We start from the raw sequence: 27,224 nt of genomic DNA, 5'->3' as shown, positions 1-27,224 counted from the left end.
CCAACAACAACTTCGCCACTAAAAAAACAACTACACATAACCTCAACATCTTAGTTAATATAACCTCAAACCTCGCACAAGTGCCGACTTTTACAAAAATGGGTAAGAAAACCAAAGACAAGAAAAAGGGTAAAGGCGCTGAGAAAACCGCCGCCAAAACCGAGAAAAAAATGTCCACTAAAATCAAAAAAGAACTACAAAAAATAGGAGAAGTGAGTCGTGTGTTTTTGTCAACAATGTGTTCACCGTAAATAATTACAGGAAGACATTGAAAACATCATTTCACAAATCGAAAAAGAAGAAAAGAAGAGGCTTGAAGTGGTCGAAAGTGTGATTGAAGCCCCCACGCGGCGTCTCAACTTCACATTCATTGCGCATCCAGACAAAGAGCAGCTGATTTTATTCGGGGGCGAATTTTACAATGGACAGAAGGTAATTTCGACTTTGAAACCAAACACGTGTTAATATTTACGTTCTAGACGTTGCTGTATAATGACTTGTTCTTTTACAATGTCGCTACGAGCACGTGGACTGTGGTTAAGGCTCCGGCAGGACCTCCGCCGCGCTGTAGCCACCAAATGGTAGCAAGTTCGGCAAACAAGGGCCAGCTGTGGTTGTTTGGAGGAGAGTTTGCAAGCCCCACCCAAGCCCAATTTTACCACTATAGAGATCTGTGGGTTTATCACATAGCGGCAAAAAAGTGGGAGAAAGTGCAGGCACCTAATGGTCCTACTGCCAGAAGTGGCCACAGGATGGTTTATGTGAAGAAGAATCTCATAGTGTTTGGGGGCTTCCACGACAATTTAAGAGATTATAAATATTTCAATGACGTTTATAGTTTTAATACAGAGAGTTATCAATGGACGAAATTGGAACCCACGGGAACGGCGCCTGCGCCACGATCGGCTTGTTGTATGGTGGCTTTAAGTGACGGAAGAGTGTTGATTTATGGGGGGTACAGTAAAGAAAAAATTAAGAAAGATGTGGATAAAGGGCACGTTTATACTGACGCCTTTTTGTTGGTGCCTGACAGTAAGTAACATTTTTTGTGTGTTGATTTGTTTTCATTGTTAATTTTTAGAAAATGACACTACTGGCACAAAATGGAAGTGGGTTCAAACTAAATTAGGGGGCTCCCATTTTTCGCCGCGTTGCAGCATGCCCATCACTTCCACTCCTAATAATACAGCGGCATATTGCTATGGAGGCGTTTTCGACGTGGAAGATGATGAAGAAAACCTCTCTGGTGTGTTCTACAACGACTTCCACTCTCTAGATTTAGAAAAACTTGTCTGGAAAAATATCACACTTTCTGGGAAGAAGAACAAAGAAAGTAGAGATAGTAGTAAAAAGGAAAATGAAGATGTGGAGATGGAAAAAATTGAAAAAACGGTGGAAACGACTACAATTTCCGATGATGGGATATTTAAAGTCACTGTAGGTCCCGCGATGACTTCTACGTCTGATAAAAAAGTCGTGGGAGAGAGTCAAGCGAAAATTTTTCAACCCTCGCCTAGAATCAACTGCGGATTGGCAATCAAACACGGCGTTTTATATCTATACGGCGGAATGTGTGAAGACGGTGACAAACAAATCACCTTCAACGACTTCTATTCCATTGACTTGAAGAAACTAGAAGAGTGGAAAACGATAGTGGCTGATGATACGTCAAAACAAGAGTGGTTAGGATCTGACAACGAATCCGACAACGCCGACGACGACGACGATGACGATAGTGAAGAAAGCGAAGAATCAGATGCCGAAATGGAAGTCGACTCATAACCCACCTTTAAAAAAATACTTTATTCAGACTTATAAAAGAAAATCAACAATTATACACATTAAAAAAAATACTTCATTCAGACTTATCACACGCTCGACCTACAACTTTCTTCTTGGAGAATATCTTGGCAAAAACGGCTGCAGTTTCTTCGAGTAACATCTTCATAATATCGTCGGTCACCTGGTTTTTCACGATTAATTCGTCTTTATCAAAGTTGGTCCACTGAGATTCCTCCTCTTGAGATTCTATGACTAAAACTTCGTCCACGTGGTCCCGCTTCTTCCTCCCCCACTTGATTATGGCACTTTCGGCGATTTGAGTTTTCTTGAATCCAAACAGTTCCTTCAATTTCTTGTTCAAAATTTTTTCCAGACCGGTCACGTCTGGTGGTTTGTTCCGCGTTAGTTGCGGTTTTTTGGTGGCCAGCCATGTGGGTTCTTCGCACTTCTCGAACTGTTTGTAGTGGTTCCTGGCCACGTCTCTACAAATGTCGAAAACGTACTCGGCGCAAATTTTGGGTACTTCGACTTTGGAAAAAAGTTTGAAGCCGTTTTCGGAGAATTTCACTTTGTCGAGGTTGTTGTTCTGGTAGGCTTTGTAGAGGACTTTGGAACTGTAGCAAGCGAGTTCGTTGATTTCTTTGACTTCTGAGGGAAGGATTGTCTGGGAAATGGACGAAAGAGATGAGGGAGGTGTGTAAGGAGGCGGCGGTTTGTTGGGGATTTCGCGCATAAACACGTACGGGAGTTGCTCTTTCTGTTGCAGTTCTATTTGTTTGATCTGAAGAAAGAGAGTCAGTGCTAGATTTAGACTACAACGAAAATGTTACCTCTTGTTCTATGGCTAGTTGCTTCCTTCGTAATTCTTCAGCTTCGCTTCCATAAATATCGGGAGGCAGTGGGCGACCATCTATGTAAGATTCTAGACAAAAAAAAAACACAAAATCAATCGTTTTCTTCTTCACGACTTTCAAATCTTACCAGTGAACTCTGAAGAATTTGTAGCACCTACGTCATACGCTGTTACATACAGATCTTGAAGTCTAGGACTTTTGTCTCCTCTAGTCGGACTAGCATCAGCCAAAATTTCAGAAACTCGTTTTTTGACGTCAATCTGATTATTAGTTTTCTTGTCTGGGGTCTTCTCTTCAACGTCTGTGTGTACAGAACTAGAAGTATAGCTTTTTGACGTGGTTTTATTTGATGTTTCGTCCACAGACTCTACTTCTTTCGCAGAGGACGAATCCGCACTTAGTTCGTCTTTCTTCACGCTAATTAACTTCTCATTTAGTTTGCTTAGAGATTCTTCAATTTTAAATGCCGATTCTAGAGCTTCTTCCAAAGACAGTTCTGTTTCTACTTCGTGGAAATTCGCTTCAATAAATCCAGCTTTGCCTTCAGTCGATGGTTGCTCTTCTGTACTAACTGTTGTCTGTTCATCGGGTGTTGCATCGGATTCTACTTCTTCAACGGAAATTCGAGATGTTAGCTTTTCTTCTTTCGTGGACAGTTCTACCTCTGCATCTTTTTCTTCACTAATTGGTTGCTCTTCTTTACTAATTGATTTTTCCTCTCCAGAGGTAGATTTGTCATCTTCAGTTGATATATGTTCACTCGGTTCTTCTAAGTGTACTTCATGAACGGGATATAACTCTTCTAGATTTTGAATTTCTTCCAAATCCAGGCTTTTGGTAGACGTGTGTTCTGATGGAATGGCCTGATCTTCAGGCGATTTTGGTTCTTCTATGTCTTCATTAATCGATAGTTGATCGTCGTTCGTCGCGTCTTCCTTTTCTAGCGAAGATGGAATCTCTTGAGTATGCTTCGTTTCTTCAGTATCTTTAGAAATTTGGTCTGCTATGGTGTCTTGGTCCTTTGGTCTAGACGGAATCTCCCGTTCTGATTCTTTGTGTGTCGAAATTTCTTCCACACTTTTGTCAGCACTTGGTTCTTCTAATTTCTCTTCTTGGTCTTCTGTGGTGGTCGAAACCTCTGGAATGGACTTGGCTTCTTCCAAATCTTCAATTTTGGTCGAAACTTGTTCAGGTGTAGGAGTGGCCTCTACTTCTTCTTTTGGAACGAGATCCTTCGGCGACAACTTAATCGACGACTCTTCCACCGCCTCAGTGACGCTCGTTTCTTCGTCCTCGACATCTTTGCTGCTCGCTTCGCTCTCCTCAGGTACTGTCTTTTCCGACTCATCTCTCTCGAAGCGTATTTCTTCCTCAACCCGACTGGACTCCTTCAGCGATACGATATCTTCCGACTTCTTGCTCAACGTCGATATCTCGTCCTCGATCCGGCTAAAATTATCAATCAGCTCCGAAATCGACGATATCTTTGTCTTTTCTTCTTGCGAGATGATCTCCTGGACGGACTCCGGCTCGAACGCTGAGGAGTAGTTGTTGGCGTCGCTGACGCCGCTCATTTCGTTCGAGCGTTCGTGCTTCGGCGGCCTCTTATTCCTGCCGGAGTGCTGCCTCGCGCTCTTGCACAGCCGCTCCAGCGTGGTCTGCGACATGACGTAGAGTTTGTCCTCGACGAACTTCTTCTCGTCACAGCCCGTCATGTTTCTCCATAGTTGGTTCAGCTGCTTGCCGTTGAACTTGTACTTGTCCTTCGGTCCCTCCTGCCTCACCACGGACGTCGCCGCCGCCTCCAGCTCGCTGATCTTGCGCTCTTCGTCGAGGAGCTTCCGGTGCCATCGCAGCAACTCCTCGGCGGCCTTGCGGCGCTTCTGCAGCGCGGCCTCTCGCATCAACAGCGTCCTGAAAATCGAACCGCCGTTTTTTTCGCTCCAGTTACGCAACTACGACGCGGACATGGTCTTTTTTGCGAAAAACAACGAAACTGCGCGCACTTTACTCCTGTTTACGTCGGGCGGACTTAATAATAACAGAGAGCAGGAGCGGCGGTGGCGCTGAATGGAGTGCTGACTAATTTTGAAGCGTGTATTTCCTCCGTATAGGAAGCTTCCGAACAGAAAAGTCGCCTCTGGAACGCCGCCAACAGGATATCTAATATTAGGCGGGCTGTTTTTAATCATTTCTAATTTCTTTCGTAATAATAGACTTCAACGGCCGTAATTGATGAAGGCTATTTCTGTTGAGCCGGTCGCCAATCGGCCGAAAAACACGCGAACTTTCGTAAACATTGGGCTCTCGGAAGCACCACTGAACTTTTTTCGGCGCCAAGGTTAGTGCTTAAAAAATCGGGGACGGCTTGGGCTGGCGACGATCACGACGCGACGACGTGAGGTTGCTGTCAAGTACTGGTAAACCGGAAATTTTCAAAACGCAAATCACCACTTGATGGGTATCGCTTTTCTTACGTGGAGCGACCAATGGGGGCAACACCGCTTCGACATCATCCAATAAGAACCAGACTTTGGTCTCAACTATTTCGGGTGCCCTGTTTATTGAGAAGAGGATTTCGATACGCGTGATTTTAAAACCACTGGCTAGAAACTTCTATTTTGCGTGTGTTTATTTTTAAAACTAGTAGATTTAGCAATTATAATAAATATCTGGTAAGGTAGCACGATAAGTCTGCGATGACATCTAGAACTGACGCAATTCTTAACTAACTTACGGCTACTACGAACCTGAAAACCCAGTTTCAAAATGAGCATCTTCATTTTTTTAAATAAAAAATAAATGAAACGAACTAAGTTATTAAAAACAAGTTTTGGTTCAACATCCGCCAAAAAATATAAAATAGTCCAGACATTTAGATCCTTTTCAAAAGCTCTTGGCTTGTCTATTATATTTTTATAAAACAACAAGAGGTCGACGACCATAAATCTGAAATGTTTTTTAGGAAACGTCCGTCTGATCTACGACGGTTGATAAAAAATAAACTACTTAAGGCTTTGTTGTACAGCTACACAAGAATGCCAATTTATTCGCAAAAACGACGATCAGTTATTAGCTGATAATTCCAGAATATATTTTCGCTGAACTCGAATATTAAAAACTTAAAAAATATGTAGCATCTGTGGCAGAACGTAACATTAAATCATTAATTTGGGTCAGTTTTTAATGTTTTAAATTGCCGAGGTTGTAAAAGTAGGCAACAAAAACAAAATTGAAGATGTGAGAATTCTGTACCTTATACGAAATCAAAACATTTTTATCAATATTATGCGTTCTACTTTTCTGTTAAATTAATCACACGCAAATGGCTCAGTTTTATTTTAAGTTGAAGCGGCGTTCAACGAAAATAATCAAATTTCTCTCATTTTCAACTACCTTATTTATTTGAAAGAATTCAACTAAAACTGTTCAAAATAATACAAAGTTCTAACTTTTAGCCGAAAAATCACTGTTATCAAAGTTATTACGGAAAATATTTTTTACTTAAAACTGCTCTAATAACTAAAATACTTTCAATCAAATTAGATATAAAACGACGATACTTGAATTAATGTTATTTTATCATACTGCGACATCTTCCGAAAATTCTCGAACGACTCTCGACGCCAGCCGAAGTTTTCCGAAGAACCGCGACGCCGAACGAAGATTTCCGAAAACCACTCACTGGCAAACAGTCAAATGATTATTTTTTTGGTCAAATTGATCGATTTTTTTCATCAAACTTCTTAATTTTGGTTTAGTGAAAATTTTAGGTGTTCGAAATTCCGATCCGACATTGTCAAGTTACTCCAATTTTCTTGAAATTTTTTAACAATGTAAGGGCACACAAAAAAATCGTAATAGGGTGATTTTTTAAACCTGCGGCAGAATATTTTGTTCACAGATAAATAAAGATACACGCTTTATTGTGGTATAAATTCGGTTTTAATATAGTGTGTATCAAAAAATATAATAACAATATTCAAATATCGATATTTCGGTTTTTTCAAATAGAACATCATCCTCGCTATATTATTATTCCATTTTTTTTTCTTTTTTGTTCTCTTCTCTTTTGTTGAGTATTTTTTTATACAGGGTGTCCCAGAATTCGCGCCATTCCCGTGAATGACATGTTCCCTGTCCCGAACTGTGCCGTAATTCGCAAAAAGAATTGTCCAGGCTTTAACCGTGTGAGAACTGGAAGGCGATTAAGTTGACCAATAGAGAGGCTGCTTTTATATCCGAACGTTTCTATGTTCAAAGTTACCTATGCCAAGAACAAAAAATCGGGTAATACTAAAGTTGAATGAATTTTTTCCGAATCCCCCTCCGTCAACAAAAGGAAACAGAAGTGTGGTTATAAATTTAATCATTTTGACAATTGTTTGTCATAAACTGTCACGAAGTTTATCACTGACCTGAAGAGACGCTTCTGCGCCAAAGATGACTGATTAATGTACACAGAGACGTCAAGGTTTACTTTAAGGCAAGTAGCATGGGACAGAAGTTATTTCTGCTGCCATTCTAGTTAAATTGTGTTTAACTGGGCTGTACATGTCATAAGAGAAGCTGTTTCATTTCATCGTAGGCAAATAATACATTTATTACTATTCTACATAGAGTAGCTACCGAAGAGCAGGTATTAGAAGTCATTTTCTTAGAGCCCCGTGAATAATCGTCGGCACCCAGACCAACATGTGTTTCACCGATTGTTACATCGAGCAAGAGAAGATCTTTTCAACCTAGTCGGAAAGGCCGTGCTGGGGCTCCACGGAATGTACGTGTAGGTGCTGAAGAGCAAGTGTTAGGAAACATGGAAGCGGATCCTAGGAGAAGTGTCCTCTACGTAGCGCAAATTAGTGGATGTTCAAGATCGACCACTCATCGTATCCTTCAAGAGAGAAGACTGCATCCTTACCATTACACGAGAGTGCAGCATCTGCGACCAACCGACTACCCGCGACGAGTACATTTTGCTCAATGGTTACTGCGACAAAATGAACTAAATCCTGATTTTACACGGCGCATTCTTTTCACCGACGAATGTTTATTTTCCCGAGAAGGAATGTTTAATGCACACAATTGGCATTTCTGGGCACACGAAAATCCACATCTCACTAGGGTGAGAGCATATCAGGAGCGATTTACTATTAATCTATGGGCTGGAATCATTGGTACTACTGTGGTAAAAATTTTAATGCATCTGATAAAATTATCAGATTACCTGATCGCCTTAATGGGGATGCATATGCTAATTTTCTACGACTAGAGCTTCCGGTATTGTTGGAAGACGTTCCTTTGAATGTACGGCGGAATATGTGGTTTCAGCACGACGGCGCTCCTCCACATAATTCGATACTTGTACGACGAACATTGAAAAGAGTATCGTCATAGGTGGATTGGGCGTGGCAGTACTAATATCTGGCCTCCTAGATCTCTAGACCTTTCTGCTTTGGACTTTTTTTTGGAATCAAATTAAAAATTACGTATATAGAGAACCCCTAGATATGTTAGAAGAACTGGAAGAGAGACTGCACGAAGCCTACGCTACAGTTACTCCTGAGATGTTGCATAATACACAACACAACATAATTCAACGAGCTAGAACTTGCATTGAAGTTAATGGTGGTCATTTTGAGCACATTGTTTAATAACGTTACAGTACAACGATTCCAGCCCATAGATTAATAGTATTGCTCTTGATATGCTCTCACGTTAGCGAAATGTGGATTTTCGTTTGCCCAGAAGTGAATTGTGCGCATTAAATATTCCTTTTCGGGAAAATCAACATTCGTCGGCGAAAAGAATGTGCCGTGAAAAATCAGGATTTAGTTCATTTTGTCGCAGTAACCATATAGCAACATGCACTCGTCGCGCAGTCGGCTCGTCGCAGATGCTGCACTTTCGTCAATAGTAAGGATGCAGATTTTTCTCTGTAAGGATACGATCCATGATCGATCTTGAGCATCCAATCATTTGTGCCACTTGTTCTTCACCGTCTATGCGTATAATCCGTGGAGCCCCAGCACGGCTTTCCGCATAGGCTGAAAAGATCCATCTTCTTTTGCTGGATGCAACAAACGACGAAACACATGCTGGTCAAGGAGCCGATGATTGGGGAAAAGACCTGTATATTCGCGCACAGCAGTGGCTGCATAGCGTGTACATTCTCCATAAATTGTTTGTATTGTTCTTAAAAAAAATTGCAACTATTGTTATAATTTTTATTCGTATCTTTTCAATCTCTAGAAAGTATGTACTCACAACTTTAAAGAAACTGTCTTAAATCATCATGTGCAACATCAATATTATTCTTGAATAAGTCTCAGTTTTCAGTATCTTCCCCACATGATTGACACCACAGCAGATACCTATGATCTTAATACACCAGAGAAGTGGAGTCTCGTCTATTTTTTCGTTGCTTAGATTAGGTATCAGCAACAAAGCTGTTCAGTAAAAATTGATACTGTTTATTGAAAATCATAATCACTGATTAATCAAAAGCGATATTTATGTTTAAATACACTTAATAACGTTCTTTGAATGGACATGTGGTACTCTTTTTTAGAAATAACGATAAACTTAATATCAGGCATATGATGCATTCTGAAAATGTACTAATTTTCGTTAAAAAGAACAACACATTATTCACGGGGCTCTAAGAAAATCACTTCTAATACCTGCTCTTCGGTAGCTACTCTATGTAGAATAGTAATAAATGTATTATTTGCCTACGATGAAATGAAACAGCTTCTCTTATGACATGTACAGCCCAGTTAAACACAATTTAACTAGAATGGCAGCAGAAATAACTTCTGTGCCATGCTACTTGCCTTAAAGTAAACCTTGACGTCTCTGTGTACATTAATCAGTCATCTTTGGGGGCAGAAGCGTCTGTTCAGGTCAGTGATGAACTTCGTGACAGTTTATGACAAACAATTGTCAAAATGATTAAATTTATAACCACACTTCTGTTTCCTTTTGTTGACGGAGGGGGATTCGAAAAAAATTCATTCAACTTTAGTATTACCCGATTTTTTGTTCTTGGCATAGGTAACTTTGAACATAGAAACGTTCGGATATAAAAGCAGCCTCTCTATTGGTCAACTTAATCGCCTTCCAGTTCTCACACGGTTAAAGCCTGGACAATTCTTTTTGCGAATTACGGCACAGTTCGGGACAGGGAACATGTCATTCACGGGAATGGCGCGAATTCTGGGACACCCTGTATTTAAGGTTGATAATTATTAATATTTTTTACTTTTTTAATGGACACACCAACATATTGAAAGAAACAGAAAAAAAGAGTAAGATGTAGTAACAACATACTGGCTCTTTTATTTGAAAAAAATAAAATATCGATATTTAAATAACGTGAAGTTTATACCGGGTGTCTGGAAAATGGTGGATTAACTCTTCAGTACGTTATGTACGGGGCCTTCGGGAGTTCCAAAAAAAGAGAACGTGGGTGGGTGGGCGGGGTAGTACTTGCTAAGATAAGAGAAATTTAAGCAAATGAGATACCCTCTAAGAAAAGAGAGGGTGGGTGGGCGGAGCTAGGAGCTGCTAAGATAAGACTGATTTTGGCAAATGAGATACTCTCTAAGATAAAACTGATTTTAGCAAACGACATACACTCTAAGAAAAGAGAGGGCGGATGGGCGGGGCTAGTACCTGATAAAATATGACTAATTTTGGCAAATGAGATACCCTCCAAGAAAAGAGAGGGTGGGTGGGTGGGGCTAGTAGCTGCTGAGATAAGACTGATTTTGGCAAATAACATACCCCCTAAGAAAAGAGAGCGCGGGTGGGCGGATCTAGTATCTGGTAAAATAAGACTGATTTTGGCAAATGAGATACCCTCCAAGAAAAGAGAGGGCGGGTGGGCGGGGCTAGTACCTGATAAAATAAGACTGATTTTGGCAAATAACATACACTCTAAGAAAAGAGAGGGCGGGTGGGCGGGGCTAATACCTACTAAGATAAAACTGATTTTGGCAGATGACATACACATTCTCTAATAAATTTAACTAAATTATTGTAAGAAAAGACACTATAGGCACCAAAGCACTTTCAAATTCTTTCCAAACAGGAATACCTAAAACCTCAAAATTGTTTTTAATTTTTCAAAAAAAAAACGGGTCCCAAAATTAACTCAAAAATAGGTCAGATCAGAATTTTCCAAAAATACAACTAGTACTTGCTAGGACTAGACTGATTTTATCCCTATTAATCGTGTAAAGACTTGTTAAATTAAAAGTGTTAAATTGCAAATATCCATAGTAACGAGTTAAGTTCCTAAATCTGATTGGCTGTTTATTTTTTATTAAATTTTAACAGGTTTGATTCAGAATTTCCCCTAATATAAGATTAAAAAAATTGGTCTAAAGTTTTTTCGACAGAAGTTCCCTCGCTCCTAAAGTACAATAAAACATATCCAGCATTTTCGAGTTTTTTCTTTACACAATTTTGTGATGACATCATCAACATTTTTGCAACGACATGTATATAAATATATATAATGGTATTTTATTCCAAAAATTTTCTGGGAAAATTGAGTGAGCCGTTTCTAATTTAATCAATAAAATATATTGACTCATTCATTAATTTTTTTGAGCCACCTGTAACACTCATTTCGGGTAGATTGGGTAGATCTAGGAATTTAACTCGTTACTATCGAAATTTGCAGATTTAACAACTTTTAAATTTAACAAGTTTTTACAAGATTAATAGTTTTGTCTTAGCCCCGCCCACCCGCCCTTTGTTTTCTCAGAAGGTATGTCATTTGCCAAAATCAGTCTTATCTCACCAAGTACTAAACTCGCCCACCCGCCCGCTATGTTCTCAGAAGATATGCCATTTGCGAAAAAATTGTTTTAAATAATTTACAAAAAAAATCTTCAAGGGCTCCCAAAATAATACACCATGGATACCCAAGTGTCTCCCGAATTAAAAAAAAAATAATTCAAATTCATAAAAAATAAGACACTAAAAACTTAAAAGATTTTTTTCAAGTTCATCCAACAACAAAACACCAGATTCCTTTAAATGTAACCGCAAATAAAAAACTAAGGGACCTAAAATTAAGTACGACCATTTTAAACGTAGGATATTGAAAACTTTGACAATTTTTGTTACGTCAAACATTTTTAGTTGTCAAACGTAGCAAAAGAACCAATTTTAAAATCATTATAACTCCACCAAAATGTAAAAAGAAATTTTTTTACTATTTTTCCAGACTCACCAACTGATTACGGAGAGTTAATCCGCCATTTTCTAGACACCCGGTATATTCTCTGTATATTAAAGTTGTATTTAATGAATTAATGGTTCCTATGTTTATCAGTCCATAAAATATTGCAACATAGATTCTGTTTTTGAAATTCCGTTGCGACGTTGTCAAATTATTCCAATTTTTTTGAAATTTTTTAGCAATGGAGGAGCCCACAAAAAATTGCAATGGGGTTAATTTTTAAACCTAGGTTACAATATTTTGTGGAGAGATAAATAAAGAATTATTGCGGTATAAATAAAATCGGGTTTTAATATCCAGTGTTTATAAAAACATTAAATAACAGCAATAGTTTTCAAAGATGATATTTCAGTTTTATCAAATGGAACATCCTGTATATTATTACTGCACTTTATTATGTTTTTGTTCTCGTCGCTTTTGTTAAGTTTTTTCTATATTTAAAAACAGAATAAAATGCAGTATAGTATAACCTCTATAATCCGAACCCACGATTATCCGAACAAAAGCTAGTTGAAGTCGAGCAAAATTTTCGAAAGAATCGCTATAAAATGCGAATTTTTGAAAATTTAAAAATTTGCGATATTTCAAAGGTCGATTCTGGAAAAACGGTTGTACTTATAAAAGAAATGATGCCGGAAGTGAGTTCTAGAGCTCGAAATCTACAAGAAAATGTATTTAGTGAAGTTTCAAAAATGTCAAAAATTGGCCGAGATTTTAAGAAGGGGAGACCATTGAAAAAATTTCACTTTTAAAAAAGTTGTCTAAAAATTACGAAAAAATTCAGGGACGTGGATCTCGACATGCTGATTCCAAAAATATAGCGTATTGATGGTAACGGAGCAATATTTTCGGAAAATTCGGTGTGAAATTCGAATTTTTCGAAATTTTTAAAAATTGCGATATTTCAATGGACGATTCTGGAAAAACAGTCTAAGCTATCGAAGAAATGAAGCCAGAAGTGACTTCTGCGGCCCAAAATCTACAAGAAAATGTATTTAGTTAAATTTCGAAAATCGTCGAGAATGGGTCGAAATTTGCATAAGGATACCTAATACGAATACATGATGGAAAATTTCATTTTTGAAAAAATCATCTAAAAATTCAAAAAAAATTCAGGGATATACAGGGTGTCTCAGAAATAAGTACATTAATTTTAACCAGTAACAGAACTCGTGAAACGGAACAACTTTTTTATCTAGCATTTTTTCGAAAACTCAAGTCGAATTTCGAATTTTCCCACCCATATATTCACGAGCCGTCTATGTTCACCTTAAATAATAACTTAAATAATAGCAACACTACAACAATGAAGAAGGTACCATAGCAACCGTTTTGACACTGACAATCATTTTTATGTCAATGTTTTTATTAAACGTTGTCTCTTTAAAGTTTGTTTGGTACAGATTTCTAATTTATAGACGAAATGTGTTGAAATGGCTTTGTTTTCAAATCTGGAATGCACCGATATCGTTTTAACTAACGTACGGTGAAGCTCGGGGAAACGGCACTCGCGCCCAACAAATTTTTTCAGAAAACCTCCCAAATCGTCTGCCAAATGTGCGCAGTTTTAAGAACGTTGCAGCATTTTCGAGAGTACGGATCTTTTAAACCTGCACCTCAGGATCGGGGTAAGTTACGTAGTAATAGAATTGCTAATATTGAAGAGGCTGTTTTGAAGAGTGTCGAAGCTCGACCGGGCACTAGCACGCATCACTGTCTAGTGTGATGTATCAGAGAGTAGTATTTGGAGGATACTCAGAGAACAAATGTACCCCTTTCAGGACCAGAAAGTTCAGTTATTGAAACTAACACACTTACCACGTAGGCAAAACTTTTGTGAGTGGGTTAATAGAAAAATAAACGAACAAGCAAATTTTGTATCTCTTATACCATCAACTGATGAGGTCGGTTACACGAGGGAAGGTGTTCAACACCCACATTTGGGCCGATGAAATTCCGTACGCGATTAGGGAGCAGGATTTTCAATTTCTCTCTAAATGTTTGTCACATTGACAAGATTAGGAAAACACGTATCCTAGTAACTGTTTTTGACCATAAATTATTAATTACAATAATTATTAGTGTCCATGGGTGACTGAGGATCCATGGGCGGGTAACCTTAATTCGGGTATAACTTTAACAATTTTTAACTTGATAATTAAAAAGTTCTTGACAAAACTCTACTAAAAAAAGTTGTTGAGTTCAATGAGCTCTATAACTGATTAAAATTAATGTACTTATTTCTGAGACACCCTGTATGTAGATCCCGACATGTTGATACCAAAAATATAGCGTGTCTATGGTTACGGAGTGATATTTTTTCGAATCTATCTCTTATCCATTGTTGCTTAAGAATACTTTATTTCTGTTTAAAAAAAGTAAGGTTTATTTCTTGAAGTTTGTTTTCAGCAGTGTATGAATCAATTCCCTTTCAGATTTTTGGGAAATTCGCTGATCCGAACAAATTGCTAATCCCAACTAATTCGGATTATCGAGGTTCTACTGTAATAAAATACGGGCAGTTTTGCTTGAAAAAACTGAAATATTGATCTTTGAAAATTGTACACTTGATTTTTCATAAACACTCCGTATATTAAAATTTTATAATACACTGTATAGTCGAAAATAATTTTACTGTATGCCGTACAAGTTTAATCTTCGGCTTTTTTTTCTATTTCGAATAATTAATGAGATGTCGAATAATTCTTGTCGCAAAGGTGGTAATTCTTAAACGTCTACTGACATTTTATGAAGAGTAGTTGGTTAATTTGTTTATCGTGCAGTTGGTGAAATGGCAACCAAAATTTGTCTCAGCATCCCTTCCAAAAGTTGATGACGTCACTTCAAAATTTTATTAACAAGTCTTACCTGAAATTTAGGATTACAAATTTGAATCTACGCGGTTTATTTTTAATTACTGCAAGATATGAACATTAACAATTAAACATTATTTATTAACACAATTGCAAAGTTAATAACCTCAAAACTTATTATTCGCAAAAAATGTGCCTAGTGAGAGATTTTAATTTTTTTAGAATTGTTCACGTACTCCGATTACTCCCTACTTATCAATCATCTATGTCAGATAACAAACTCAATTCAAAACAACGTATTTTAATTTGTTTGGTAAATTTGGTTCCATATTTAATATTGTCAATATTGAAATTATTCGTCATAGTTAATTTTGTCTAATTTGTGCACGCGATGGGTAGTTCCATCATAACCACTGAAGTTGTGGGGCTATAAAATATTTTTGTGTATTTTTGAATTTTTTATACTTAATAATACTCGTTAAACAAAATCCGAAACATTGCAACTCCACTCAGCGCTCACTTTACTTAACCCCCACCGACAACTCACTTAACTTAAACCCACCCGACGCCAACCCACCGCATTTACTTCCACGACTACCTCCCGCCGCAAAAATGCGCTTACTTAACTCTCCGCAATTCGCAGAGTCAGCACATTCATCATTCCTCACCTTTTCGCTGTAGAAACCGGCATTTCTTCCTCTTTTAGCACCTTCGACAGATCGTACTCGGACTCCTCGGACACTCTCAGCGACTTGGACGTGATACTGAGAATATCCTCGAGTCCAGAACTTTTCAGCGAAATCGACGTTTCGGAATGTATGGATTCGCTGCAACTCTGCACCACCCTCAGTGGTCCCGTGCTACGTCTCTCCTTGCGCTTTTTCACCGTGATTTGAGACAACATATTGTCCGTGCACAGTTGGTGCTTGATGAGGTTTCTCTGCTGCTTGAGGGTGTTTTTCCGGTGTTCGGATGCTTCCTTTTGCATCTGTTTCAGTTTTTTGATTTCGTTGCGCTCTTGTTCATGTTTGAGGATGATTCCGCGTTGTTTCTTCTTGAGGAGGGAGGCTTCTTCGATTTTGCCTGTTTCTATGAGCTGTCTGAAAGAAATTTGAAAAATGGACAATAATAAGAGTATCACAGGGATGTGTACTGAAACGTCTGCTATTTTTAGTTTACGTTAATGACCTACCCTTTTATGTAAAATATCATTTTAGGAATCAAAAAGCAACAACAAAATCGTAAACAATGATTATAGCAATATTTATCGCGATAACAACGTGGAGAAAAATTTAACTTTTGAGTGTTGGTAATAATAATATACTCACTTTTTCTGAATATCTAGCCACACAAGTTCGCTTTTAGTTCTGTCAAGTAGGGCCTGTTCTCGAATTTTTATTATAGTTTTCAACTGTTGGATCCTAGTGTCCTCATCCTTGATAAGCTGATCAAACTAGAAACCACAATACTGTCGTCAAACGAAAGTTCGATAACAATATCCTTATTATTTTGTTATTTCAATAACATTCCAAGTAGAGAGTGATAAGTATAATAATGGAGATTCTTATCTTTGGCGTGTTTAATGTTTACTTAGGTATGGTATGAGTGTTTAATTATGTTGTAACGACGATATCAGAAAATTCACTCGTAGAAAAATGGACATTTTTTTTTTGTAAAAAAAAAATAAAGACAAACACCATACTTACTATATTTAGAGACAATATGCTGGCACAGTTGCTTAATTTCAAGTCAAAATTATCTAAACCAGATATAGACAACTTCGATCTTCCCTCGTCAGTGGATACGTTGGTAACACTGGACGCGTTCAAATTGCTAAGATTCCAATCGGTTGAGAAAGAGCTGTTGTGCAACGACTTGGAGGTGTTTCGATTGTTATTCGCGATGGAATCGTTCAGCTCCTCTGCCACTTCCGATCCTCTCGAAAAATTGATGGAGGAATTTTTTGAACCTCTGGGTGATCTTTCCGTGCTGACGTTGGTAGAAGTTTTGGTGACAACGGAGGTTTGGGTGTCTACGTTCTGGAGAGTTTTCGTCATGGCTAAGTTCGTTTCGTGTTTGTTTTTCAAGTTTTCGAAAGCCTCTTCGACGGCTTTTAGTTGTTTGAATGATTCGTTGAAGTCGTTGAGGAGGCGGACTTCGGCTTCGAATTTCAGGTGGAGTTCGTTAACGGTGTTCTAAAACAATAAAAGTGATAAAACACCCGAATTCACTATAAAGAACCGCCACTGCCTTTGATTGGAACGCATTATGTCCCGATCAACATTTCGACAAGGATACGTAGGTGAATTCCGACACGCGCACTACTAATGATAAAAAATACATATAATACCAGTCACAGTGCAAGAAAAATTGTGACCTATGGGTCAATCGAACCAGCGGCCTTCCGTTAGTAATTCAATATCTTCACGGTACGGTCATAGAGTCCACCACACGTCAGTGTTCTTATACTGGTATTTGCAAAAATTAGATGCTTAGGGTCAAAAACTCAAGGCCGATTCATAAACCACATATACAAGAGTATATTATTTCATAAAATGTTGACAGAATAAAAACAATTGCAAAATTTCAGAGCAGCCAGTTTAATAGTTTCTATCAGATTGTACAATGTTGTATAATTTTGATTTTTTTTCTGAAAATCTAGATGTTTAAAATAAAGAATTACGACGGATTAATGGACCACAAGTATAGATGTATCATTTATTAAAAAAAAAAAAATAGAACCGAAACAATGAAAACAAAAATGATCTCAAAAAAAAGGACGAAAACATAAAATTAGCCATTCCTCAAAATGATCCTATTATAAAATACAATACTTTCTGTAGCTGACGCTAGAGAACTTTCCTCGCCTCTGAAATACTAATTACAGGAATTCAGTATTTTCGAAAAAAAAAATGATAATACCAGTCAAGTCAGTGTAAGGAAAAAAATGGCTTATGAGGGGATCGAATCTGCAACCTTAACGTTATTGTATATTATGTGGTGTACAATGTTACAATAAAATTTCAAAAAAATATAGCCAAGAATAAAGACTAAAAGCGGATTCGTAAACTACAAGTACAGGAATTTATTTATTTATATTTTATAAACTTTAAATGGCGTTCAGACAAATTTTGGTTAACGTTTTACTATCTACACGACATTCCAAAAACACAAATAAAATTTGACAGTTTGGTAATTTCGGAAATTATATGTCTAATAAAAATCGACGGACAGACAGACGACAGACAACACGAAAAATCTAAAAACTGAAATATTCAAAAAATTAAAAATCGGGAAATCGAAACATCAAAAAAATTGTAAAATCTAAAAAACTTAAAAACGAAAAATCTAAGATTTAAAAAATCGAAAAATTGAACAACCGAACAGTCGAGATCTTGATAAATCGAGACATCGAAAAATTTAAGATTCGAAAAACTGAAAAACCGAAAGTTGAAACATCGAAACTTCGAAAAGTCGAGGGAAATCGAGAAATGGGAAGGAAAATCAGAAAAGTCGATCAACAGAGAAATCTAAAATTAAGAAACGCCAAAAATTAAATGATTTAAAATCGAAAAATTGAAGAATTGAAAATTGAAAAACCGAAAAAGTGAAATATCGGAATATTGGGTAATCGAAAAATAAAATATCGAGAAATGGGAAATTTGAAAAATCGAGAAATTGAAGAATCGAAAAACTGAAAAATCCCAAAACTGCAACATCGAAAAACTCAGTAGTCAAAACACTGAAAAATCGAAAAATTGAAAACGAAAAACTGATTTACCGTAAGTTGAAACATCGAAACTTCGAAAAGTCGAGGGAAATCGAGAGAGAGGAAAATCACAGAAGTCGAAAATTTAGAAACGCCAAAAATTAAATGATTTAGAATCGAAAAATTGAAGAATCGGGAATTGAAAAACCAAAAAATGAAATATGGGAAAATTGGGTAATCGTAAAATAAAAAAAATCGAGAATTGGGAAATTTGAAAATTCGAGAAATAGAAGATTCGAAAAACTGAAAAATCCCAAAACTGAAACATCGAAAAACTAAGTAATCAAAAAATTGAAAATCGAGAAATTTTAAAATCGAAAAATTGAAAAATCAGACTGAAATATCGAAAGCTAAAAAATCGAAAAATCGAAAGATTGAAAAATCGAAAAATTGAGAAATAGAAACATTGGAATATTAAAAAATTTAAAAATCGGCAAATCGAAACATCAAAAAAATTGTAAAATCTAGAAATACAGAATTTATTAAATCGAAAAACTGAAAAATCGAAAATCAAAGATTTAAAAAATACAAAAATTGAAGAAACGAAAAATCAAAAAACTGAAAAATCGGAACATCGAAAAATTGAAAAATCAAAAACCTGAAAGATCGAAAAATTGAAAACGAAAAACTGAAAAACCGAAAGTTGAAACATCGAAACTTCGAAAAGTCGAGGGAAATCGAGAGAGGGGAAAATCAGAAAAGTCTAAAATTTAGAAACGCCAAAAATTAAATGATTTAGAATCGAAAAATTGAAGAATCGGAAATTGAAAAACCAAAAAAATGAAATATCAAAAAACTGAGTAATCAAAAAATTGAAAATCGAGAAACTGAAAAACTGACAAATCGAGAAATTTAAAAAATCAGATTGAAATATCGAAAGTTGAAAAATCGAGAAATCGAAAGATGGAAAAGCCGAAAAATCGAAAATTCGAAAAATTGAGAAATCGAAAAACTGAAATATTAAAAAAATTTTAAATCGGGAAATCGAAACATCAAAGAAATTGTAAAATCTAAAAATCCAGATTTTAAAAATCATAAAATTGAACAGAAAAATTGAGAAATCAAAAAACTGAAAAATCGGAACATCGAAAAACTGAAAAATCGGAACATCGAAAAACTGAAAAACCGAAAGTTCAAACATTGAAACTTCAGAAAGTCGAGGGAAATCGAGAAATGGGAAAATCAGAAAAGTCGATTGACAGCGAAATCTAAAATTTAGAAACGCCAAAAATTAAATGATTTAAAATCGAAAAATTGAAGAATCGAAAATTGAACAACCGAAAAAGTGAAATATCGGAAAATTGGGTAATCGAAAAATTAAAAAATCGAGAAATGGGAAATTTGAAAATCGAGAAATTGAAGAATCGAAAAATTGAAAAATCACAAAATAGAAACATCGAAAAACTAAGGAATTAATAAATTCAAAATCGAGAAACCGAAAAATTGACAAATCGAGAAATTTAAAAATCGAAAAATTGAAAAATCAGAGTGAAATATCGAAGGTTGAAAATTGAGATATCAAAAGATGGAAAAGCCGAAAAATCGAAAATTGGAAAAATTGAGAAATCTGAGAAACTTGAACTATCAAAAAAAATTTAAAAATTGGGAAATCGAAACATCAAAGAAATTGTAAAATCTAAAAATGCAAAATTTAAAAAATCGAAAAACTGAAAAATCGAAAAACCTAAGATTTAAAAAATAGAAAAATTGAAGAATCGAAAAATTGGGAAATCAAAAAACTGAAAAATAGGAACATCGAAAAACTGAAAAACAGCAAGTTGAAACATCGAAATTTCGAAAAATCGAGGGAAATCGAGAAATGAGAAAATCAGAAAAGTCGATTAACAGAGAAATCTAAAATTTAGAAACGCCAAAAATTATATTAATTATAATCGAAAAAATTGAAGAATCGAAAAATAAAAAAATCGAGGAATGGGAAATTTGAAAAATCGAGAAATTGAAGAATTGAAAAATTGAAAAATCGAGAAATGGGAAATTTGAAAAATCCCAAAATTGAAGCATCGAAAAACTTATTTATAAAAAAATTGAAAATCGAGAAACTGAAAAATTGACAAATCGAGAAATTTAAAAATCGAAAAACTGAAAAATCAAACTGAAATGTCGAAAGTTGAAAAATCGAGAAATCGAAAGATGGAAAAGCCGAAAAATCGAAAAGCAGTAAAATCGAAAATTCGAAAAATTCAGAAATCGAAAAACTGAAAATGTTAAAATCGGAAAATCGAAACATCAAAGAAATTGTAAAATCTAAAAATGCAGAATTTAAAAAATTGAAAAACTGAAAAATCAAAAAATCTAAGATTTAAAAAATAAAAAAATTGAAGAAACGAAAAATTGCAAAATTAAAAAACTGAAAAATTGGAACATCGAAAAATTGAAAAATCAAAAAACTGAAAAATTGGAACATCGAAAAATTGAAAAATCAAAAACCTGAGGGATCGAAAAAATCGAAAACAAAAAACTGAAAAACCGATATTTCAAATCGAAACTTCGAAAAGTCGAGGGGAATCGAGAAAGGGAAAAATCAGAAAAGTCGAAAATTTAGAAACGCCAAAAATTAAATGATTTAAATAGAATCGAAAAACTGAAGAATCGGAAATTGAAAAACCAAAAAAGTGAAATAACGGAAAATTGGGTAGTCGGAAAATAAAAAAAATCGAGAAATGGGAAATTTGAATAATCGAGGAAATGAAGAATCAGAAAACTGAAAAATCCCAAAACTGAAACATCAAAAAACTAAGTAATCAAAAAATTGAAAATCGAGAAATTTCAAAATCGAAAAATTTTAAAATCAGACTAAAATATTGAAAGTTCAAAAATCGAAAAATCAAAAGATCGAAAAACCGAAAATTCGAACAGCAGAAAAATCGAAAATTCAAAAAATTGAGAAATCGAAAAACTGAAATATTTAAAAATCGGGAAATCGAAACATCAAAGAAATTATAAAACCTAAAGATGCAGAATTTAAAAAATCGAAAAACTAGAAAATCGAAAAATCTAAGATTTAAAAAATAGAAAAATTAAAGAAACGAAAAATTGGAAAATCAAAAAACTGAAAAAACGGAACATCAAAAAATTGAAAAATCAAAAACCTGCAAGATCGAAAAATTGAAAAATTCCAAAACTGAGACATCGAAAAACTGAGTAATCAAAAAATTGAAAATCGAGAAACTGAAAATTTAACAAGTCGAGAAATTTAAAAATCGAAAAATTTAAAAATCAGACTAAAATATTGAAAGTTAAAAACTCGAAAAATCAAAAGATCGAAAAACCAAAAAATCGAAAATTCGAAAAATTGAGAAATCGAAAAACTGAAATAATAAAAAATTTAAAAATCGAGAAATCGAAACATCAAAAAAATTGTAAAATCTAAAATTGCAGAGTTTAAAAAACCGAAAAACTGAAAAATCCCAATATCGGAAAATTGAAAAATCAAAAACCTGAAAGATCGAAAAATTGAAGAACCGAAAAATCGAAACTTCGGAAGTCGAGGGAATCGAGAAATACGAAAAGAAAAGTCCATTAACAGAGAAATCGAAAGTTTAGAAACGTCAGAAGTTAAATGATTTAAAATCGAGAAATTGAAGTATCGAAAATTGAAAAACCGAAAAAGTGAAATATCGGAAAATTAAATAATCGAAAAATATAAAAATCAAGAAATGGGAAATTTGAAAAATCGAGAAATTGAAGAATTGAAAAATTGCAAAATCCAAAACCTGAAAGAACCGAAAAACCGAAAGTTGAAACATCGAAACTTCGGAAAGTCCAGGGAAACCGGGAAATGAGAAAATCAGAAAAGTCCATTGACAGAGAAATCGGAAAATTAGAAACGCCAAAAATGAAATGATTTAAAATCGAAAAATTGAAGAATCGAAAATTGAAAAGCCGAAAAAGTGAAATATCGGAAAATTGGGATGGGTAATCGAAAAATAAAAAATCGAAAAATAAAGAAATCGAGAAATGGCAAATTTGAAAAATAGAGAAATTGAAAAATCCCAAAACTGAAACATGAGTAGCCAAAAAATTGAAAATTGAGAAACTGAAAAATTGACAAATCGAGAAATTTAAAAATCGAAAAATTGAAAAAACAGACTGAAATATTGAAAGTTGAAAAATCGAAAAACTGAAATATTAGGAAATTCAAAAATCAGGAAATCGAAACATCAAAGAAATTGTAAAACAGACGACACAGACGGCGGACAGACAGGCAAACAGACGGAAATGGGAGACTTATTTTGTCATATTTTATGGGCCATGGAACGTCGAGAAAACATGAAAGTAGCCAGTCGCCCCATAAACTATATAAAAATATATTAAAAAACACACTTTGAAAAAACATGACACATCATCTAAAATAAGTAAATATGGCGAACTGGAAAAATAATTAGAAAGCAGAAAAATAATTATACTTGAAAATTTGTCTAAAGTTTAAGACAGAACTTCATTACGATCCAGTTTCGAAAAATTTAAAAATTTGAATTTGAAAAATTTTACTTATTTTGTGATAGTTCCTATAGTAAAAAAAACATTAGACAACGATGGGATTCGAACCATCACGGGCGGCAGAGAACGAGTCCGAAATCCACTATTTATTGATGTAAATATCAGACCAACAATACGTTTACAAAGTAATTGTGATAAAATTTAAGGCGGATTCATCAACCACGAGTATAAGAATATATGATTTTATAAAATTTTGACAATCCTTACTACGTAAAATAATAAGTAAGATGTCGTCAAAATGTTGATGGGGATGATTTCACAAATTTTGGTTAATAGCTGCTTTCATGTTTTCTCAACGTTTCATGATTCATGTTATGAATATCGTGTAAACCAAAATTTGTTCAACTTAATTGAAATTTTATCAAAAATATACTCTCATATTTGTACTTTATGAATCCGCCCTGTTTTTGTTATTACACGTTACTATTATTCTTATAATTTAAACTTTCTTCTTCTTTAGACAGGTTATCCTTTTTTTTAATAAATCAAGAACGGTTCACCCCACCACCACGTCAAGAAAAACTAAAATAAGCCAATCGTAAAAATGATCATGTCACAAGAATGAAACACGGTAGATTAAAAAAAACCTAAATAAACTCAACAAAATAAAACTTTGAAGAAATATAAAATACGAAACAACAAAACGAAAAAGCGGAGGTTTCAAATTCTTCAAATTGAATTCAAAACAAAAAAAAGAATTATGACCTGTTGTTCTAGATATACGCTGTAACGACCGTAAAAAATAAACCCGGTTTTTGAAAATTAAAAAAAAAAAACAAAAATGTAGAATATAACAAAATATAAAATTAATGAAAATAATTCGAAAAAAAAATCTAAGAAGTCAAACATTTTTCGCTATAAAATTAATAAACAACCAAGACTATAAACATAAAAACGAACGACAAATCTGAATCTTTCAAGATACAGAATACTTACATTCGGTAAACTTGAAGATTTAATGGTGATATTTTTCATTTGGCTTTGGACAACATCGCCCCGCTTCTGACCCCTTGGAACTTTCAACGACATCGTCGGTTGCTTTAAATTCAAAGACGTACTAACTTTGTCATTTGAAACGACACTTTTAGTACTGGTGTCTTCAACCAAAATTTCTGGCACCGATCCTGCGCTACTTCTAGAAGATCTGTCCTTTGTCAACAGTGACTTAAAACTTCCTTGTGAATCATCCCCGTTTCCTAGATTCTCGAAACTTAAGTCCTCGGTACCCGATCTTATGGTAATCGTATTCATTAAAACCCTTTTTCTGTCCGACGACTGACCGTTATGGATGGTTAGTGAAACGGATGGTTGCTTCAGAACCAAAGATTCTGTAACAAGTTGTGATTTGGAACTAGATGTACTTTTAGACGGTTGACTATCGCTTGACGACTTATTGGAAGATTTTGGAAAATTGCCGTCGCCCCGTAAGCACTTGTTAATAAAATTGGTAAAATTTTGAATTGAGTGTTTAGTACTTTCTGGTTTGTCAGTTTTGTGTGTTGATTCTGCGTAATTGGTGGCGGTACCAGAAAATGAATTACCACCTAAAGATATGTCAGACGCAGACACATCAGAAGCTTTGTTTTCACTAACGACTGTTTTAATCGTGCTAGTGGATTTAGACTTTTTAGTACTGACGCTCTCTTTCTGAAAATCAGAGCTATAACTATCCTTTTCACCACTATTATCGTCAATATGTGACGACTTTGATAATTTTTGAAGTTTCAAACTCTTCAATTTATCCAAACTCAAGTGAGGTTTGGAACTCGCAGACGCCAAACTCTCGCTTGAAATTTCTGGAATGTTCTTTGAAGTATCTGACTCGCTGTCATAACCCGTGAACAAATTCCTCGAGATTCCGTCTTTACTAGACTTGATTTTACCGCCGCCATTGGGTACCAATTCTAGATTTTCGACTACTTGAAGATCTAGATTGGGACCCTTGTGTGATGCAAACGACCTCAAATCGCCCCCGGTACTCTTAATCAACATTTCTTTAATTTCCTCTTTAGATTTCGTACGTCCAACATTTGGAGTTTCTTCGGAATTATCACCCGAATTTTGCACACCCACATCCACGCAACTTCGTGGCGAATTTATGGCTTGCTGCAGCTTTCTCTTCACGGTATTGATAAAATTGTAGGGGTAAGGCAAAGCAGGAGGGGGCTGCATCCAAGCCACGTTTTCGAAATTACGATTGGTTTGGGTTTCTTTCGTATCTTTAAGGCAAGCATCAGTCATCACTGAAAGTTCTAAGACCTGTTTGGGTTTTTTAGGTCTTTGGGTTATGTTTTTATGGAGAGTTTTGTCGTCTTTATTACTTTGAGCTAAATCGCGTTCCGGTATTCTTTCATTGAGATCTAGAGGTACTTCTGGACTTTGAAAAGGCAGGAAAACTGTCTCCTTAAAATCAGTTAGATCTGTATTGCTTGAATTGAACGTGATATAAGGAATTAGGTTCTGTGTAGATGTAGAGGGCGCAACAACTGTTTCCACACGTTTTCCTCTAGTACGTGTTCTACTGGTTCTTTCATCTGGCTTCTGAAATTTGGCACCTTGTAATTTTTCTTTTGATTTAGTTCGCGTTTGTAATGTAGAGGGCGACTTTAGTTTCTCTTGTGGTTTGCTTGAAATAAGCATTCCCTGATTTAGATCTATAGCCACTTCTACTTTATTTGACGGTGGAAAACGTGTTTTGTCAAACTCTCCAACATCTCTACTTGTTACTGATTTAGACTTTGGAGGGTACAAATAGTTCGGATCTATTTTCTGCGCAGGTCTATACAATCCAGTAACACCCCCACCACTTGTACGCGTCCGACTAACCCTTTCTTGAGATTTCGGTCTTTCTTGAATTTTAATCGCCTCTTGTGACTTAGCTCGCGTTGCAGCCGATTTTGCCGGGACGTTTAGGCGCCCCCCAGCAACATTTTCTTGAGATTTATATCGAGCGTTGCTTTTGTCTAGTCGAACCGGCGGCCCCCGATCCCTCGATTTCGATCGCTCACGTTTCAACTGTACATTTTTATTGACTAATTCTAACGCTTTCTGGTGCAGCTCCCGCAGCTTTTCCTTTTTTAACTCTACCTGATTGTCAGTAACGTGGATCTGAGCCCTCAATTCCTCAGCGCGCTTTTCCTTTTGCTTTTTTATATACTCACGAGCGTCCGCTACATTATAAGTTTTAACCTTTTTCGGGGGGCTGGTTCTTGTGGGTTCGCTCTTTTTCTGCACTGGAGGCGCGTGTTTGGTGGGTTGGGGGTCACGACGCGGTTTCTCCGGGGTTGTGAGTGGAACAGGAATGGCAAGGTCTTGCTCGACATTGTTAATGAGCGCAGACTGAGTTCCTGAGTTGAGGAGTTGCTGTAATTCGTGCTTGAGTTGTTGGATTTCTAGTTTTGTGTTCTTTACACGTGCACTGACGTCTTGTACTTCTTTGTTACTGGGTTTGTTGGAATGTATGTTCATTGCTTGAGTATTTGCGATGGTTAATACTGTTCACGAGACACAATTACGAGTAGTGATTTCTTCGCTCAACTGAAATTAAAAAAATTATCATTAGATAAAGTGGAATTCATTTAATTTGTAAATTTAACGAACAGTTTCTGTTGTAAATTTGCTATTTTTTTACCTTTTTATACATTTAAAAAAGTCAACCGTTCACTACATAACCTCACAGCCACACAACCGGAATTTAAATAGCCGGCCAAGGTCAAACACTGTACAGTAGGTGGAAAATGAAGAGAATTAATCTTTAAGAAAAAGATTGGTCCAAATCGATACAAAACAGCACTTAAATAACCTATAAAAAACGCGATCGTTTCGAAGAGAAGTATTTGGGTAACTGAAAATCAAAATTTCGAACTGAATTGAAAATTGAAAGTGACATTGCGCTGTTAGAGGGGTTGCATACTCTACACTTTATTTTAAAAATGGCAAAAGGACTATTTGAAGACATTTTCTGACCTCTAATATTTATCTCAAACTGCCTTATTTTAAAATATACAGATCTGTAGCAATAAAAATAAACAAATTTTGTTTTCCGGAATTTCTGGGGTACACTTTGCTGCATAAGTTTTAATCTTGTCTCTTCTTCAATCTTTCCTTTCCAAATCTTGAATTCGGTTTCTGAGGTAAAGTTCAAGTATTCGTTATCCATGGCGATTTCATGTGCTTTTTGTTAATGTTGGTTTAACACAGATCTTTGAAAGTGTTTATAATTACACAGACAA

The 27,224-nt window shown here is 35.6% G+C and overlaps 2 protein-coding genes across 2 annotated transcripts; one reads left to right on the top strand and one right to left on the bottom strand.

Moving 5' to 3' along the window:
- The first annotated feature begins 6 nt into the window (after positions 1–6).
- On the top strand, positions 7–1,858 carry LOC135127885 (kelch domain-containing protein 4-like). Its single transcript, XM_064054551.1, has 4 exons — positions 7–212; positions 262–432; positions 480–1,032; positions 1,082–1,858. Exons 1-4 carry the CDS (start codon positions 99–101, stop codon positions 1,780–1,782), a joined length of 1,539 nt encoding a protein of 512 aa, XP_063910621.1. The 5' UTR covers positions 7–98; the 3' UTR covers positions 1,783–1,858.
- Positions 1,789–26,691, bottom strand: LOC135127884 (centrosome-associated protein 350-like). Its single transcript, XM_064054550.1, has 8 exons — positions 26,624–26,691; positions 23,929–26,529; positions 16,409–16,897; positions 16,031–16,155; positions 15,371–15,802; positions 2,764–4,550; positions 2,613–2,704; positions 1,789–2,563 (listed from the first exon to the last, which is right to left on the bottom strand). Exons 2-8 carry the CDS (start codon positions 26,458–26,460, stop codon positions 1,856–1,858), a joined length of 6,165 nt encoding a protein of 2,054 aa, XP_063910620.1. The 5' UTR covers positions 26,461–26,529; positions 26,624–26,691; the 3' UTR covers positions 1,789–1,855.
- Between the last annotated feature and the right edge of the window lie 533 nt (positions 26,692–27,224).

This window comes from Zophobas morio, unplaced genomic scaffold, assembly GCF_036711695.1.
Source record: "Zophobas morio isolate AGI-343-1 ecotype UQ-CSIRO unplaced genomic scaffold, CSIRO_AGI_Zmor_V1 ptg000012l, whole genome shotgun sequence".
Classification (NCBI taxonomy): Eukaryota; Metazoa; Arthropoda; class Insecta; order Coleoptera; family Tenebrionidae; genus Zophobas; species Zophobas morio.
This window is presented reverse-complemented; position numbering and strand designations above follow the sequence as displayed.

Excerpts from the sequence above, each read along its gene's own strand:
- LOC135127885 (XM_064054551.1), top strand. The coding sequence starts at position 99 with ATGGGTAAGAAAACCAAAGACAAGAAAAAGGGTAAAGGCGCTGAGAAA. Across the intron at positions 213-261 it reads AACTACAAAAAATAGGAGAA|GAAGACATTGAAAACATCAT; the intron begins GTGAGTCGTGTG and ends AAATAATTACAG. Across the intron at positions 1,033-1,081 it reads CTTTTTGTTGGTGCCTGACA|AAAATGACACTACTGGCACA; the intron begins GTAAGTAACATT and ends GTTAATTTTTAG.
- LOC135127884 (XM_064054550.1), bottom strand. The coding sequence starts at position 26,460 with ATGAACATACATTCCAACAAACCCAGTAACAAAGAAGTACAAGACGTC. Across the intron at positions 16,898-23,928 it reads AATCTTCAAGTTTACCGAAT|AACACCGTTAACGAACTCCA; the intron begins GTAAGTATTCTG and ends TTATTGTTTTAG. Across the intron at positions 15,803-16,030 it reads TGGCTAGATATTCAGAAAAA|ACAGCTCATAGAAACAGGCA; the intron begins GTGAGTATATTA and ends AATTTCTTTCAG.